Source organism: Phragmites australis, chromosome 7 (assembly GCF_958298935.1).
Source record: "Phragmites australis chromosome 7, lpPhrAust1.1, whole genome shotgun sequence".
NCBI lineage: Eukaryota > Viridiplantae > Streptophyta > Magnoliopsida > Poales > Poaceae > Phragmites > Phragmites australis.
In genome coordinates, this window is record NC_084927.1 from 3675553 (window position 1) to 3687621 (window position 12069).

General features: G+C 44.4%; 1 protein-coding gene across 1 annotated transcript; it reads left to right on the plus strand.

Moving 5' to 3' along the window:
- Positions 1 to 665: 665 nt before the first annotated feature.
- LOC133923781 (uncharacterized) lies at positions 666 to 6251 on the plus strand. Its single transcript, XM_062369040.1, has 3 exons — positions 666 to 730; positions 3718 to 3886; positions 4136 to 6251. Exon 3 carries the CDS (start codon positions 4158 to 4160, stop codon positions 6249 to 6251), a length of 2094 nt encoding a protein of 697 aa, XP_062225024.1. The 5' UTR covers positions 666 to 730; positions 3718 to 3886; positions 4136 to 4157.
- The last annotated feature ends 5818 nt before the right edge of the window (positions 6252 to 12069 follow it).

The following is a 12069-nucleotide window of genomic DNA, read 5'->3' on the forward strand; positions in this document are numbered from 1 at the left end:
TCAGCCTATCACTTCTTTTGACTTGTGGGACTCCATTCACCACTTTGGATATATGATCATACCTTGTATCACCACCACCACCACCACTTCTCGACACATCCTTGTAGGTTTCCGCAGGAACTTCCTGTGAATCCTGACTCAACTCTTCTTCTTGACTGCTAGACAACACCACACCCACTTTTGCAGCAAAGTCATGTGAATCTTGGGAATCATCATAGTCCACAGATTCACTGCCCTCCAATTGCACATGGTCCTGGCTACCCATAACCTCATCCTCTAGCTGTTTATCTGTCTCTATGTGTGAAGATGTTTTTATTACTATAGCATCCCTAACCTCTTTCACTGTTTCATGACACTTGTTTTCTCCCTTTGCTGCAGTACTTTCCTTCTCTTTTGATTTTTCAGGCTTTGCCCCACTTGAACTTGCTTTATGTAGGGAGACTTTCACTTCTATATTTTGTAAAGCAGTTGCCATGGCTATATCCATCTCGATCTGTTTTTGTTTCCTTATAATCTCTGTAGGGCCTCCCTTATCCTGAGTATCCTGGTTCTGTGATTACAGAGGCAATGTTAGCCTATTGTGCTCTTCCTAGCTTCTCCCATTATCTCCAAAGATGTAGCTATATTATTCCTTAGTCTCTTGGGGCTTCTATCACCTTGTGAGTCATCTTTTTTGCTACTCTGTTCTTGCTGCATATCTCCCTTAGTCTCTTGGGGCTTCTATCACCTTGTGAGTCATCTTTTTTGCTACTCTGTTCTTGCTGCTTATCTCCCTCTTTAGACTTATCAAGGTTACTTGAATTTTCCTTGTCTTCCTTTCCTCCTTCTGCGGGTCTTTTGTAATTCCCATCTTTTAGCATATATCCAAGCTCCACTACATGCTCAACCTGGAAGTAAATGTCATATATGAAAGACTTTACTGTTAGTTCAGCTGACTGAGGAATGGCCTGAATACTCTTCACCAGTACCTTAATTCTGACCATGTCAAGTTCCCTGACACTTTCCATGTCTATTTCTTCAACTGCTCCTAGCATAGATCCCACCTCATTCAGACCATGGTAGTTTTTCAAGTCATCAGGCACATTTGATGCTCTTACCCATATAGTGTGTAGTTTCCCTTTAGTCATCGCTTGACTTGACCACATGGACACCTTAACTGATGCACCGGAGGTAATGAGAAAAAGCTTTGTATACTTGTGGAGTTCCTCGATTCTTTCAGGATTAGGAAATTTCATCGGAAACTTCCCCACATCATGTTCCACAGCTTTCCATTTCCAGTTCCAGTTAAACATTAGCTCAAAGTCTTTTTCAAGGTCACCAGCTGATATATCACCATCTAGGACTTCCACCAGAGCCAGCACATTCATCTTCTGGTTGATTGTTGATGGTTTGGCATTCTTTTATGAGGATTCTACTATCAAAAGTAGCAACAAAGAAACTCCCACCAGGGACAGCCCAACCAACCAATTTGGCAACTGGCTTAGCTTGCGATGGCCACACACACCTCTAAGTAACATGTGTATCTTTACCACATATAGTACAGAACACAGATTTCTTACACTCTAATTCCATGTCCTGGTTCATCACATCTAAAACACTGACCTTTAATTCCAGTACTAGCTGCTTCCTCGATTGCGTCCTCAGCAACCTCCTTTTGTTTGTCTTCTAACACTATCCCTCTTTCAACTTGCCCAGCCCTGCTAGTGCTCATCACATTGAGATTACTGGTCTTCTCATGCATACCTATGGCACCCACAGCTAGAAAATGCAGAGTTGCAATTATCCTCTTTTTGAACTGGCCTATACTTTTGATTATAGTTACGATCAAACTGATTGCGATCTGAGGAACCCTACAGTTCTGATGCTCAAACCTACCGAAAGCAGGAGGGCCCTGGGGCATACCTTGACTTGTCTGGTTTTGTTGCAGCCCCATTGTCCTCCCCTGCTGAACATTTGCGCCACAGCTCTGGGTCTGAAGATGAACACCTTGCCCGCCATGAGGTGGTGATCCTGCAACAGCACCTTGAAGTTGAGGGCGCTGCGGGAGACCCTGTAACCTTGGTGTTTCTTAGTGAAAATCCTGATACGAGTGCGCGCTGCGACTTCCCAACTCCCAAGTCACGGTGCGCTCGTCCGTGTCCGAGTTGGTCGCTGCCGGCGAGGGAGGTCCGGGTTAGGGTTAGGATTCAGGGTTCGCAGGTGGAGTGCCTGGCGGGCCTAGAGGGAGGTCCGGGGGCAGCGACCGGTGAGGCGGAGGTGGCCGGGAGGGGGGGAGGGGGCGGCTGAGGCCGGGCGGCGAGGGCGCCACCGGCCAAGCGGTGGAGGACCGCGGTGGGCGGCGTCGACGGTGGGGCGAGGACCGGGATGGGTTAGTGAAGGGCAGGGCGGCGGTGGGAGGACGGGGGAGCAGCGAGGTGGCGGGGCGCTGCCGGTTGCGGGTGGTGGGAGGCGGAGGCGGGGAGGTGGCGGAGGGGCTTGTCGTTTTGCTGTCTGAAATCGCCCGCGTGTTGGGAAGTCGCGCACGCTGATTAGCGCTGTCCGTTGCTGAGGGCGACCTCCTGCACCTGACAGCGAACCGCCAGGAGGACCACCTTGCAGACCAATGCGGACCACCATGAGGACCACCGTGCTAGGGGTGGAAACAGATTGAATACGTATGGAATCAAATTCGGATAGTACGATTTACCACATTTTAATCCGAATGCGAATACGGATCTGGATACTCTCGGATGCGAATACAAAATGGATAGTCCGAATTCGAATTCGCATTCAGATATCTACTCAATCTTCGAAATTCATGTCTGGAATTTAAATTTTTGATAAAATTTGAATGAAATTTGGTAAAACTTGACTAAAATTTGTTCTAATTTGATTGGGATAGAATTTTAGAAATTTGGTTCGAAATTCATGTCAAAAATTTAAACTTTTGACCAAATTTGACTGGAATTTGATAAAATTTGATCAAATATGACTGAAATTTGATCAAATATGACTGAAATTTGTTCCAATTTGATTGGGCCGGAATTTCGCTTACCTCTAAAATTTCTAAAACTTTAGTAAAATTTGGTTCTCTGGTTGGCGGATACGGATACGAATCAGATATATCTCGAATTCGGATATCCACATTTGAATCTAAATCTCGAAAACGAATTCGGATGTATCCATTTTAGTATCCATTTAAAAATAAATACAGATACAGATATCCATATTCGTATTTTAACGGATACAGATATCGGATAATTCGGATATCCAACCATCCATTTCCACCCTTACACCGCGCTGCCCTTGAGGAGGACCGTGAGGGGATGGCTGACCTGACCAGCGCTGCCCTTGCTTGAATCGCTCCCCACCCCGCCCATCCTCCATTGGTTGAGCGGAGAAGATGCCCGCAAAACACAACGGTGGCGTTGGAGCAGCTGGACCACCGATTCCCAACCGCGGCCACTCTTCCGTTTGCGCAGCCAACCGATGCACTGTCTCAGCTGTCGTGCCAGGAACCCACCTCCAACCACCGCCGAACCCAAATTTCTCTACGCCCCCAATTGTGACACAGAATCGAATCAAGGGGATTTCGTTCCCCTTCACCAATGTAATCTGACAGAATAATCCTCTCACCTGCGACCGTTGATACGTCACACTATAGCTCGGCCCTTCTTCTTTTGTATTTTCCGGTCTTCAGTCTGAAACTAATGTATATTTATGTTACTACTAGAGCAGTAGAGCGAGCGCACGCCCTCCTCTTGACGAGCAGCCGGCGAGCTGGGCCTGCCGGACTGGTTCTGTCGCCTGAACTCATCCTGAAGTCTGTGGCATCACGTTCCTGGCTTCAGTTACTCGCTGCCAGCCGTCCCCTCCTCTACACGATCTTGAATTACCTGACTACCCGGTACGTATATCCGTGGCATTTAATTTAGCCGCATATTTTACACCACAATCATATATACTTTTATTAACTTTAACAAAATTTAGATCATTAATTATCAATATATATTAATCATGAGTGCGCGCATATCTACATGAGCAAAATCAGTTTTGTTATCTTGAAATTATGTGCTCCGTGTGGATTCATGGGTTGTTGCTTAGTTTCTTCCAGGTTACAACTTCACATAAGTAATAAGTTGGTTCCGTCAAACAGGTGGATTAATATTGCAGGAGCAATGGCTGTGAATCCGCTAGACCTCTGGAACCATTGGGCGATCCAGATCCTGGTGCTTTTGAGCCTCGCGCTTCAGGTTGTCCTCCTCCTCCTCGCGGGGATCCGAAGGGGTGAAGCTTCCCTCGTGCTGAAGCTCCTCCTCTGGCTTGCCTACCTGCTGGCCGACTCGACCGCGATATATACCATCGGGCACCTGTCCCTCAGCGCCACGGCAGACAGGCACCAACTCGTGGCATTCTGGGCACCCTTCCTCCTCCTGCACCTCGGTGGCCCGGACAACATCACGGCGTATTCGCTCCAGGACAACGAGCTGTGGCTGCGCCACCTCCAGACTCTCACCGTGCAGGTCCTCGGAACTGCTTATGTGCTCTACAAGCACATCGCCGGCAATGGCTCCTTGGTTGTGCTGGCCTCCATCTTGATGTTCGCAGTCGGTGTTGTAAAGTATGGCGAGAGGACATGGGCGCTCAGGCGTGGCAACATGGATAGCATCCGGGGCTCTCTCAAGAAGCAACCACCCGCCAAACATACTCACTTTCACCCACAGGATCAGGGGTTGGGCAAAGAAGAATTCCAGTTGCGGAGAGCTCACACGTCATTCCACATCTGCAAGCGTGCCATAGTTGATTCTTCGGTCGACACCTCCGAGAAGCTTGGGAGGAAACGATCTAGCCATATGTGGTTGTTGATGGAGATGGAGCTCTCCCTCATGTATGACATCCTGTATACCAAGGCGGCAGTGATTCACACCTGGTATGGCTACTGCATCCGGCTCTTCTCACCGCTCGCCGTTGCCGCCTCGCTCCTCTTATTCTACTTCAGCAGCAAAGATGGTCATAGCACAGTTGATGTTGTGGTCACATATGTCTTGCTGGTTGGTGCCTTGCTCCTAGAGACAACATCTCTTCTGAACGCACTGGGGTCAACGTGGACATTTGCTTACTTGTGTGCCACGCGGTGTTGCTGGCTTCGACACACCCTCTTGTGCAGTGGAAGGTGGGACCGGCTTCGTCGTGCACTTGTATCTCTTCGCTTGCTTATCAGGACAACCACTGGAAGAAGCAGTCGTAGATCAGCGAGAAGGTGGTCCGGCACAATGGGGCAATACAATATGCTGCACTTTTGCAGTCTTTGTGATAAACCGGGTGGACCTCTACTTGGAAGGCTCGCTAAGATGTTAGGATTCAAGGAGTTGTGGGACAAAAAGCACTATTCTGGGAAAACCCAGATTTCAAAGAGGATCGAGGACGAGGTGAACAACTATATAGACCTATTGGATTTGCACCAGGATAAGAAGTACAATAAGCTAGGCGTATATCGGAACAGGTGGACTGAGATACCATTGCAGCGTTATGATGAAGAAGTCATCCGGAACCTTAGTGACCTTAGCGGGGATGAGTTCCAGGAGGGCATCATCGTCTGGCACATCGCCACGGACATTTTCCTCGCCCGCAGTGGGGTCAAAAATGAACCGGAAGCAGTGGAAGCAGTCAGGGCAATGTCCAACTACATGATGTTTCTCCTCGTGGAGCGCCCATACATGCTACCAGGCCTTTCTCAATATAAGTTGTACCAGAAAACATGCGAGAAGTTGGTCGAGGCTGAGCGCGGAACTCCCCATCCCAGAAAGGGCTTGTTTACTATGCTCAAGGATTTATTCCGCCTGCGTAACGGCCCCAATTCTGACTCAAGGCTGATGCTGCAGGGACAGCAGAAGTTTGCCAACATCATATTTGAGAATTATGGACCCTTAAGCCCCGAAGCTCTTCGCCGCGAAGCTCCTCGTCTTTCTTCGCCGCGAAGCCCCGAAGCTCCTCGTCTTTCTTATGCAACTTCCATCGCCAAAAAGTTGCTCAACAGGGAGCCTCAGATCTCCTTGTTGCAGCTGCTCCTTAAGGTTTGGGCAGATATTTTGGTCTACGCAGCCAACCGATGCAGCAGGGAGTACCATGCCAAGCAGCTCAGCGATGGTGGTGAGTTGACCACCGTCCTGTGGCTTATGATGGAGCACCTTCACCAAGTTTCTCCCTACGAGTCGTTAATCGCTCACCCAGAACCCAGGATTAGGCCAGATGAATCGATCAATCTCAAATAGTTGTTCCATCTCACATCCATTGATGTACTTGTGTTTCTTGCTGTAGAACCAACGCTAAGTCCTCTCAGTTCTCATTTTGCCTCTTGCCAGAATGTTGTCCGTTGTGTTGCAACAAGATTAAGTCATCACACACATATATAGAATGTGTTAGGCTCTCTGTACGACTGTACCACTTGTTACATCATGATACCTCTGTTTAAACATTGCATCCCTTGGATCTAGATCTAATATTGTGAAATATGGCACTAGAGTGCGCCGTATCAAGAACAATATAAATCAAGCCCTAAATTGTATAAGCAGAACTTCCGCAAGTAACTTGTAACACCTCGGGGACCAAAACAAGTCCGGAAGGTCACTTAGACCAACCTACAAATTTGCCGAAAGCTAAGAAAAAATTTCGGCAGCACCTCCCCTGAAAGTGGAGGTACAACAGGCAACAACAAACCAGACAGAACAGATAAAAAATATCACACTAGCAAAATAAAGATCCTAGTAAACGAGGTGCAAGCCTCAACCAAACAACTGAACCACCATCAAACTTACTATATACATTACAGGGCAAAAGACAAAATCTAACAGGACATCAAGTTTAGCCCAAGAGGGAAGGTGAACACGCAGACGACGTGTAGCTACCCATCCCGCAAGCGATTGACACCTCAAAAGGAACCTGGAAAGAAAGCACGGGTGAGATTCGAAAATCTCAACAAGTGAAAGGTACTTTAACAAAAAGCTATTTAGCCACAGTTGAATGTGCTTACAATTTTAAATAGAAACTAGTAATGAAACAGACTGCCAACACTAGGAGAAACAATTATAACTAAGCAAGTCTAACGGTAACATTAATCATTTTAACATTCGGTTGGTATAAGCCTTCGGAACCGCATATATAACTATATACAAGCTAACTAAAGGAAATAAGATTTGATGTGAATAACCCATTGAATTTCATAAGAAGACATAACCATGCACATGACATGCTCTCCTCACCCTTACCCCTCATCGGGTAACGTAAGGGTGTGTACCGTACCCCTCCTCGGGTAACATACGGTGCTGTACCGGTACGGTCGCGGCCAGAAGACGACGACAAACTTCCAATGCATGAGATGTATAAGTATGACGTGCTTCAAGCATAACCAACATAACTCCCGGAATATGCTTGAGACTTAAAAAAACATTGCATACAACAATAATGAACAACTGCAGAATGGCATATCGCGCTTACTGCACTTCATAAATCAATTATCGAGTAAACTTCTGGAAGAGTAAACAACATAGTAACCAGCTCATAATCAGTCATTCAGATTAGATGAATGCATTGTAATTAAAGAATATAGGCAACCCAATAATAGATTAAAGCATAGTCATACAATACATTCACTTGCTTTTACCGACGATGAAGCCGGGCACTTGTCTTTACCGACGATGAAGCCGGACAATAAATTCAGTATTACATAACTCGAGCCCTAAATTATCGGATTATTGTCCTATACAAAAATGTCTAATGCGACAGGTTTTATTGCCCTTAAATCCTGTCAAACACTCATAATTTCTTCTACTTATTGTAGATTAAATGTTTTGGCTTGTGTTTACTTGGGTTGTTATGGACTCACATCTTTAAGATCACTGGCGGATCCAGTAAGAGCGTCGACCGGGTATTCCCAGGCACTCAAAAAAAATTCATGATTTCAGTTATACCCTTAAACTATCCATATCATTGTACTAATAATACTCTAGTGCCATATCCTTGTAGTAAATTTTATGGAATGTCAAATTCGTACATGCAGGTCATCAGGTTCTCTAAAATCAATAAAGTGGTTATGTCATACATAGAACAAGAACATTCCACAGGCTACACTTTTACAAGAGCCATAGAGGACAACCGCAGCTGCATGTTTAATTAAATGACGTCATGGTGCATGTTTAATTAAGGTTTGTTTGTTTGCTGCTTCTATTTTTGGTTTTTTAAAAATTATATTTTTGATTTTTTTAAAAACTGTTTTTGAATTTTAGCTGTTAATTTTTACAATAAATTTTTAACTTTTTAGCTGACAACTTCTAAAAAAGTTATTATCAGAAAAGAGTCTACTGGGACAAAATGGGGATCCAAAACCATCAACATGTGAATAGTAACTTGCTTTAGGCAAACCAAGGATTAAGCAAACCAAAAAAAAAAATTTATGGGCTAATTGGACTACGAGCAAACTTTAGAAGAGTAAAGTGAACTTCTTCTCTAGATCAAATAGACAATATCCTGTGTACAAGTTAGAACAAACAGACCAGGGTGCAACGAACAATTCATCTACTTGGCTTCGAGGTCATACATGATAGACGAATTGTAGGAGCCAAAACCTAGCCGAAATCATAGTACTCCGTATTTTGTATATGTGCAATACATTGAAGAACATCCACAATATGTTGGTGAAATCATAATACTCCGTATTACAATATGTGTAAATACTATATGAAAAATGGATAAAAGAGACATAATTTAGTGACTAGTCATTACACAACCCGTCACTTATATCTCCTCGAGTCGGGACCGAGTATAGACCCGTCACAGATATCAAGTAATAAGTGACGGGTCATAATACTACCCGTCATTTTATCACATAAGTGACGAGTAATTACTATAACCGTCACTTATGACCTAGTCATAAGTGACGGGTCTCCCTGCACCAGTCATAAGTGACAGGTCGTGTCATGACCCGCCACTTATGACTTGGCATAGGTGATAGGTCTCTTTGGACCAATCATAAGTGACGGGTCGTAATATGACAAGTAACAAATGACAAGTAATAAGTGACGGGTAATCTTATCACCCGTCACTTATTACTTGGATCTGTTTTAAGAGCTCGCCAGTTATTGTGCGGGCGAAGAGTTACTGCACTGTGCTGCCCGCACAATGCTGGCGATTTTCACCAGCTCCGCTAGAGATTTTCTAATATCTTGTTGATTTGAAGTTTGAATTGGTGCTAGATCTTTGAAGGTTTGTATCTCCCTCTTTCCTCCTCCTCTAATCCTTATTTGATATATTTGTTGTGCTTTGAGTTGTAATCGGCCATTTTGCATCTTTATCCAAAATCTTAGTACAAATGAGTTGTATTTATGTTAGATTTGATACTAGGTTTGCCTGATCTACCGCGAGATGCCACAGATCTAGTGTATTTGTATGAAATTTTTAATCGCATGTTTAACCACGAAATTAAGGTAATTGTTAATGAATAATGAATGTTTTTACATTAATTGTAGATGACGGATAGAAGTTGGATGTATCTTGAGATCTGAACTTGTCCGGAGTACCTGAGCGGGGTAAAGCATTTCATAAGTGCTGCCTTGGCGGATATGAAAGATCGTGGTAAAACAACAATGTATTGTCCATGTCACAACTGCAGGAATGATAAGAAGTTCCCAAAATTAGATAATATCCATGCACACTTGGTCATGCGTGGATTTAAATAGAATTATACATATTGGAACAAACATGGCGAGGAAGGCCAACGAGGGAGAGATGGATCGGGCCCTTCATACCGACAGTGTGGATCAAGGACTTATACCTGGTGAAATGGATCATAATCTTAGGGATGAGGACATATTAGGTTTCAATGATAATGATCTTGAGAATTTTGTGGAGAATGTGGACTAGATGGTGCGGGATGTCTAGCGGCATGATGAGTATACAAATGGTGAGTTTGCTAAATTTCAGGAATTTGTACGGGATTCCAAGACGCCCATTTATCCCAATTGTAAGGAGAAGTATACGCGGATATTTGGGAATCTAAAGCTTCTACAGCTGAAGGCAACTCATAGTTGGACTGACAAGAGTTTCAAAGTATTGCTGGATCTGCTAAGGGACGTGCTACCGGAGGGAAAATTGGTGCTTGAGGGCGTCTATGACGCAAAGAAGATAATTTTTCATTTAGGATTGGAAATAGAAAAAATACATACATGTAAGCAGGATTGTATCTTGTTTCGTGGAGAGTATGCAAAGCTGTATCAATACCCTATTTGTGGAACCCATCGATATACGCGTAGAAATGACGGTGGTGACGGGGATGGAGGCAAGAAAAGTAAAGAGCCTCCTAGAAAGGTGGTGTGGTATTTTCCTATAATTCCCCGTCTAAAGTGTCTGTTTGCCAACAGAAAGGAAGCCCAATTGGTGCGTTGGTATAAAGAGGGTCGTAAGAACAACACAATGATACGGCACCCGGAGGATTCCGCTCAGTGAAAAATCGTTGATTCCACATTTGGTTGGTTCGCTGAAGAATTGAGAAATGTTAAGTTTGTTATGAGCATAGATGGCATGAATCCATTCGGTAACATGAGTACCTCACATAGCACCACTACTACATAACCAGCCTTTTATGCCGGTCCATCACTGCCAGTTCCTCATGGGCATCATTGCCGGTTCATAAGCCGCGTGGCCTGTTGTATTGTCGATCTACAACTTTTCACCCTCGCTTTGTAACAAGCGGAAATACATTATGTTGTCGATCTTGATATCAGGATCGAAACAACCTGGCAATGATATCGATGTGTGCCTCAGGCCTTTAGTCGATGATCTTAAGAAACTCTGGTCGGAAGGCGTCGAGGTTTGGGATCAGTACAAGCAAGAGTACTTTACCTTGCACGCCATGTTGTTCGTCACCATCAATGATCTGCCAGCACTTCGTAACTTGTCAGGTCAGAGCAAAAGAAAAGGTGAAGTTTGCCCCCATTGCTTAGATGACACATGCAGTTTGAGGTTGAACAACTCAAAGAAAATAGTGTATATGCAGCATCGATGTTTTCTTCCCAGAAAGCACCCATACCGAAACATGGACAAACAGTTCGATTGCACAAGGGAGAAAACGTTACCTCCGAGGCATTTCAGCGGGGAAGATGTCCACCGATGACCTTTATGTATATATTTCAGCCCCCGCGCGCCCTCCTCTGCCCAAGTCATTTCCCTCTCCCACCTGCTACAGCGAATTTGAATTTCAGTGTCAACTTTGTAATATTAATGTCAAATTTGAATTTTAGGTTTCAAGTTATTTGAATTTGTAATATTAATGTCAAATTTGATTTTTTAATATTAATATCAAATTTGTAATATTAATATCAAATTCGAATTTGTAATATTAATGTCAAATTTGAATTTTTAATATTAATGTTAAATTTGTAATATTAATGTCAAATTTGAAATATTAATGTCAAATTTGTAATATTAATGTTAAATTTGTAATATTAATATCAAATTACATAAAAAAGTCAAATTCCATATAAAAAGTAATGAATTTGAACATGGAAGAAAAGTTATAGGTGACGGGTGATAGTGTTCACCCGTCACCTATGATCTTCTTCACCGGTCACTGATAAGTCATAGGTGACGGGTGATAATGTTCACTCGTCACCTATGATATGTTATAAGTGACGGGTATAAATAATAAGTGACGGGGGTAGTGTTCACCCGTCACTTATCATTAGTTAACTATATATAGGTTGCCTCCCCGTTTCATTTTTTCTAAGTCCTAACCCTAACTTCAGCATCCTCGTCCCCGAGCCCGTCACAATCGCCGTTGAGCCCATCACCATCACCGCCGAGCCCGTCGCCGTCCCCACCCACCACGCCCTCTCCGCTGCGCCGTTCTAGGAGCCAGGCGCCATCACCTTCCTCCACTCGTTGCCACCATCCACCTCGCTATTCTCCATCCACCTCGGCGCCATTCACCTCGCCACCGCCCTCCAACCGAGCCGAGCGCAACATGATCTCCCCCACACTGATGTGGAGCTCGCCGGCCCCTTCCCCCTCCCTCTCTCCCTCCACTGCTAGTCCAGTTCA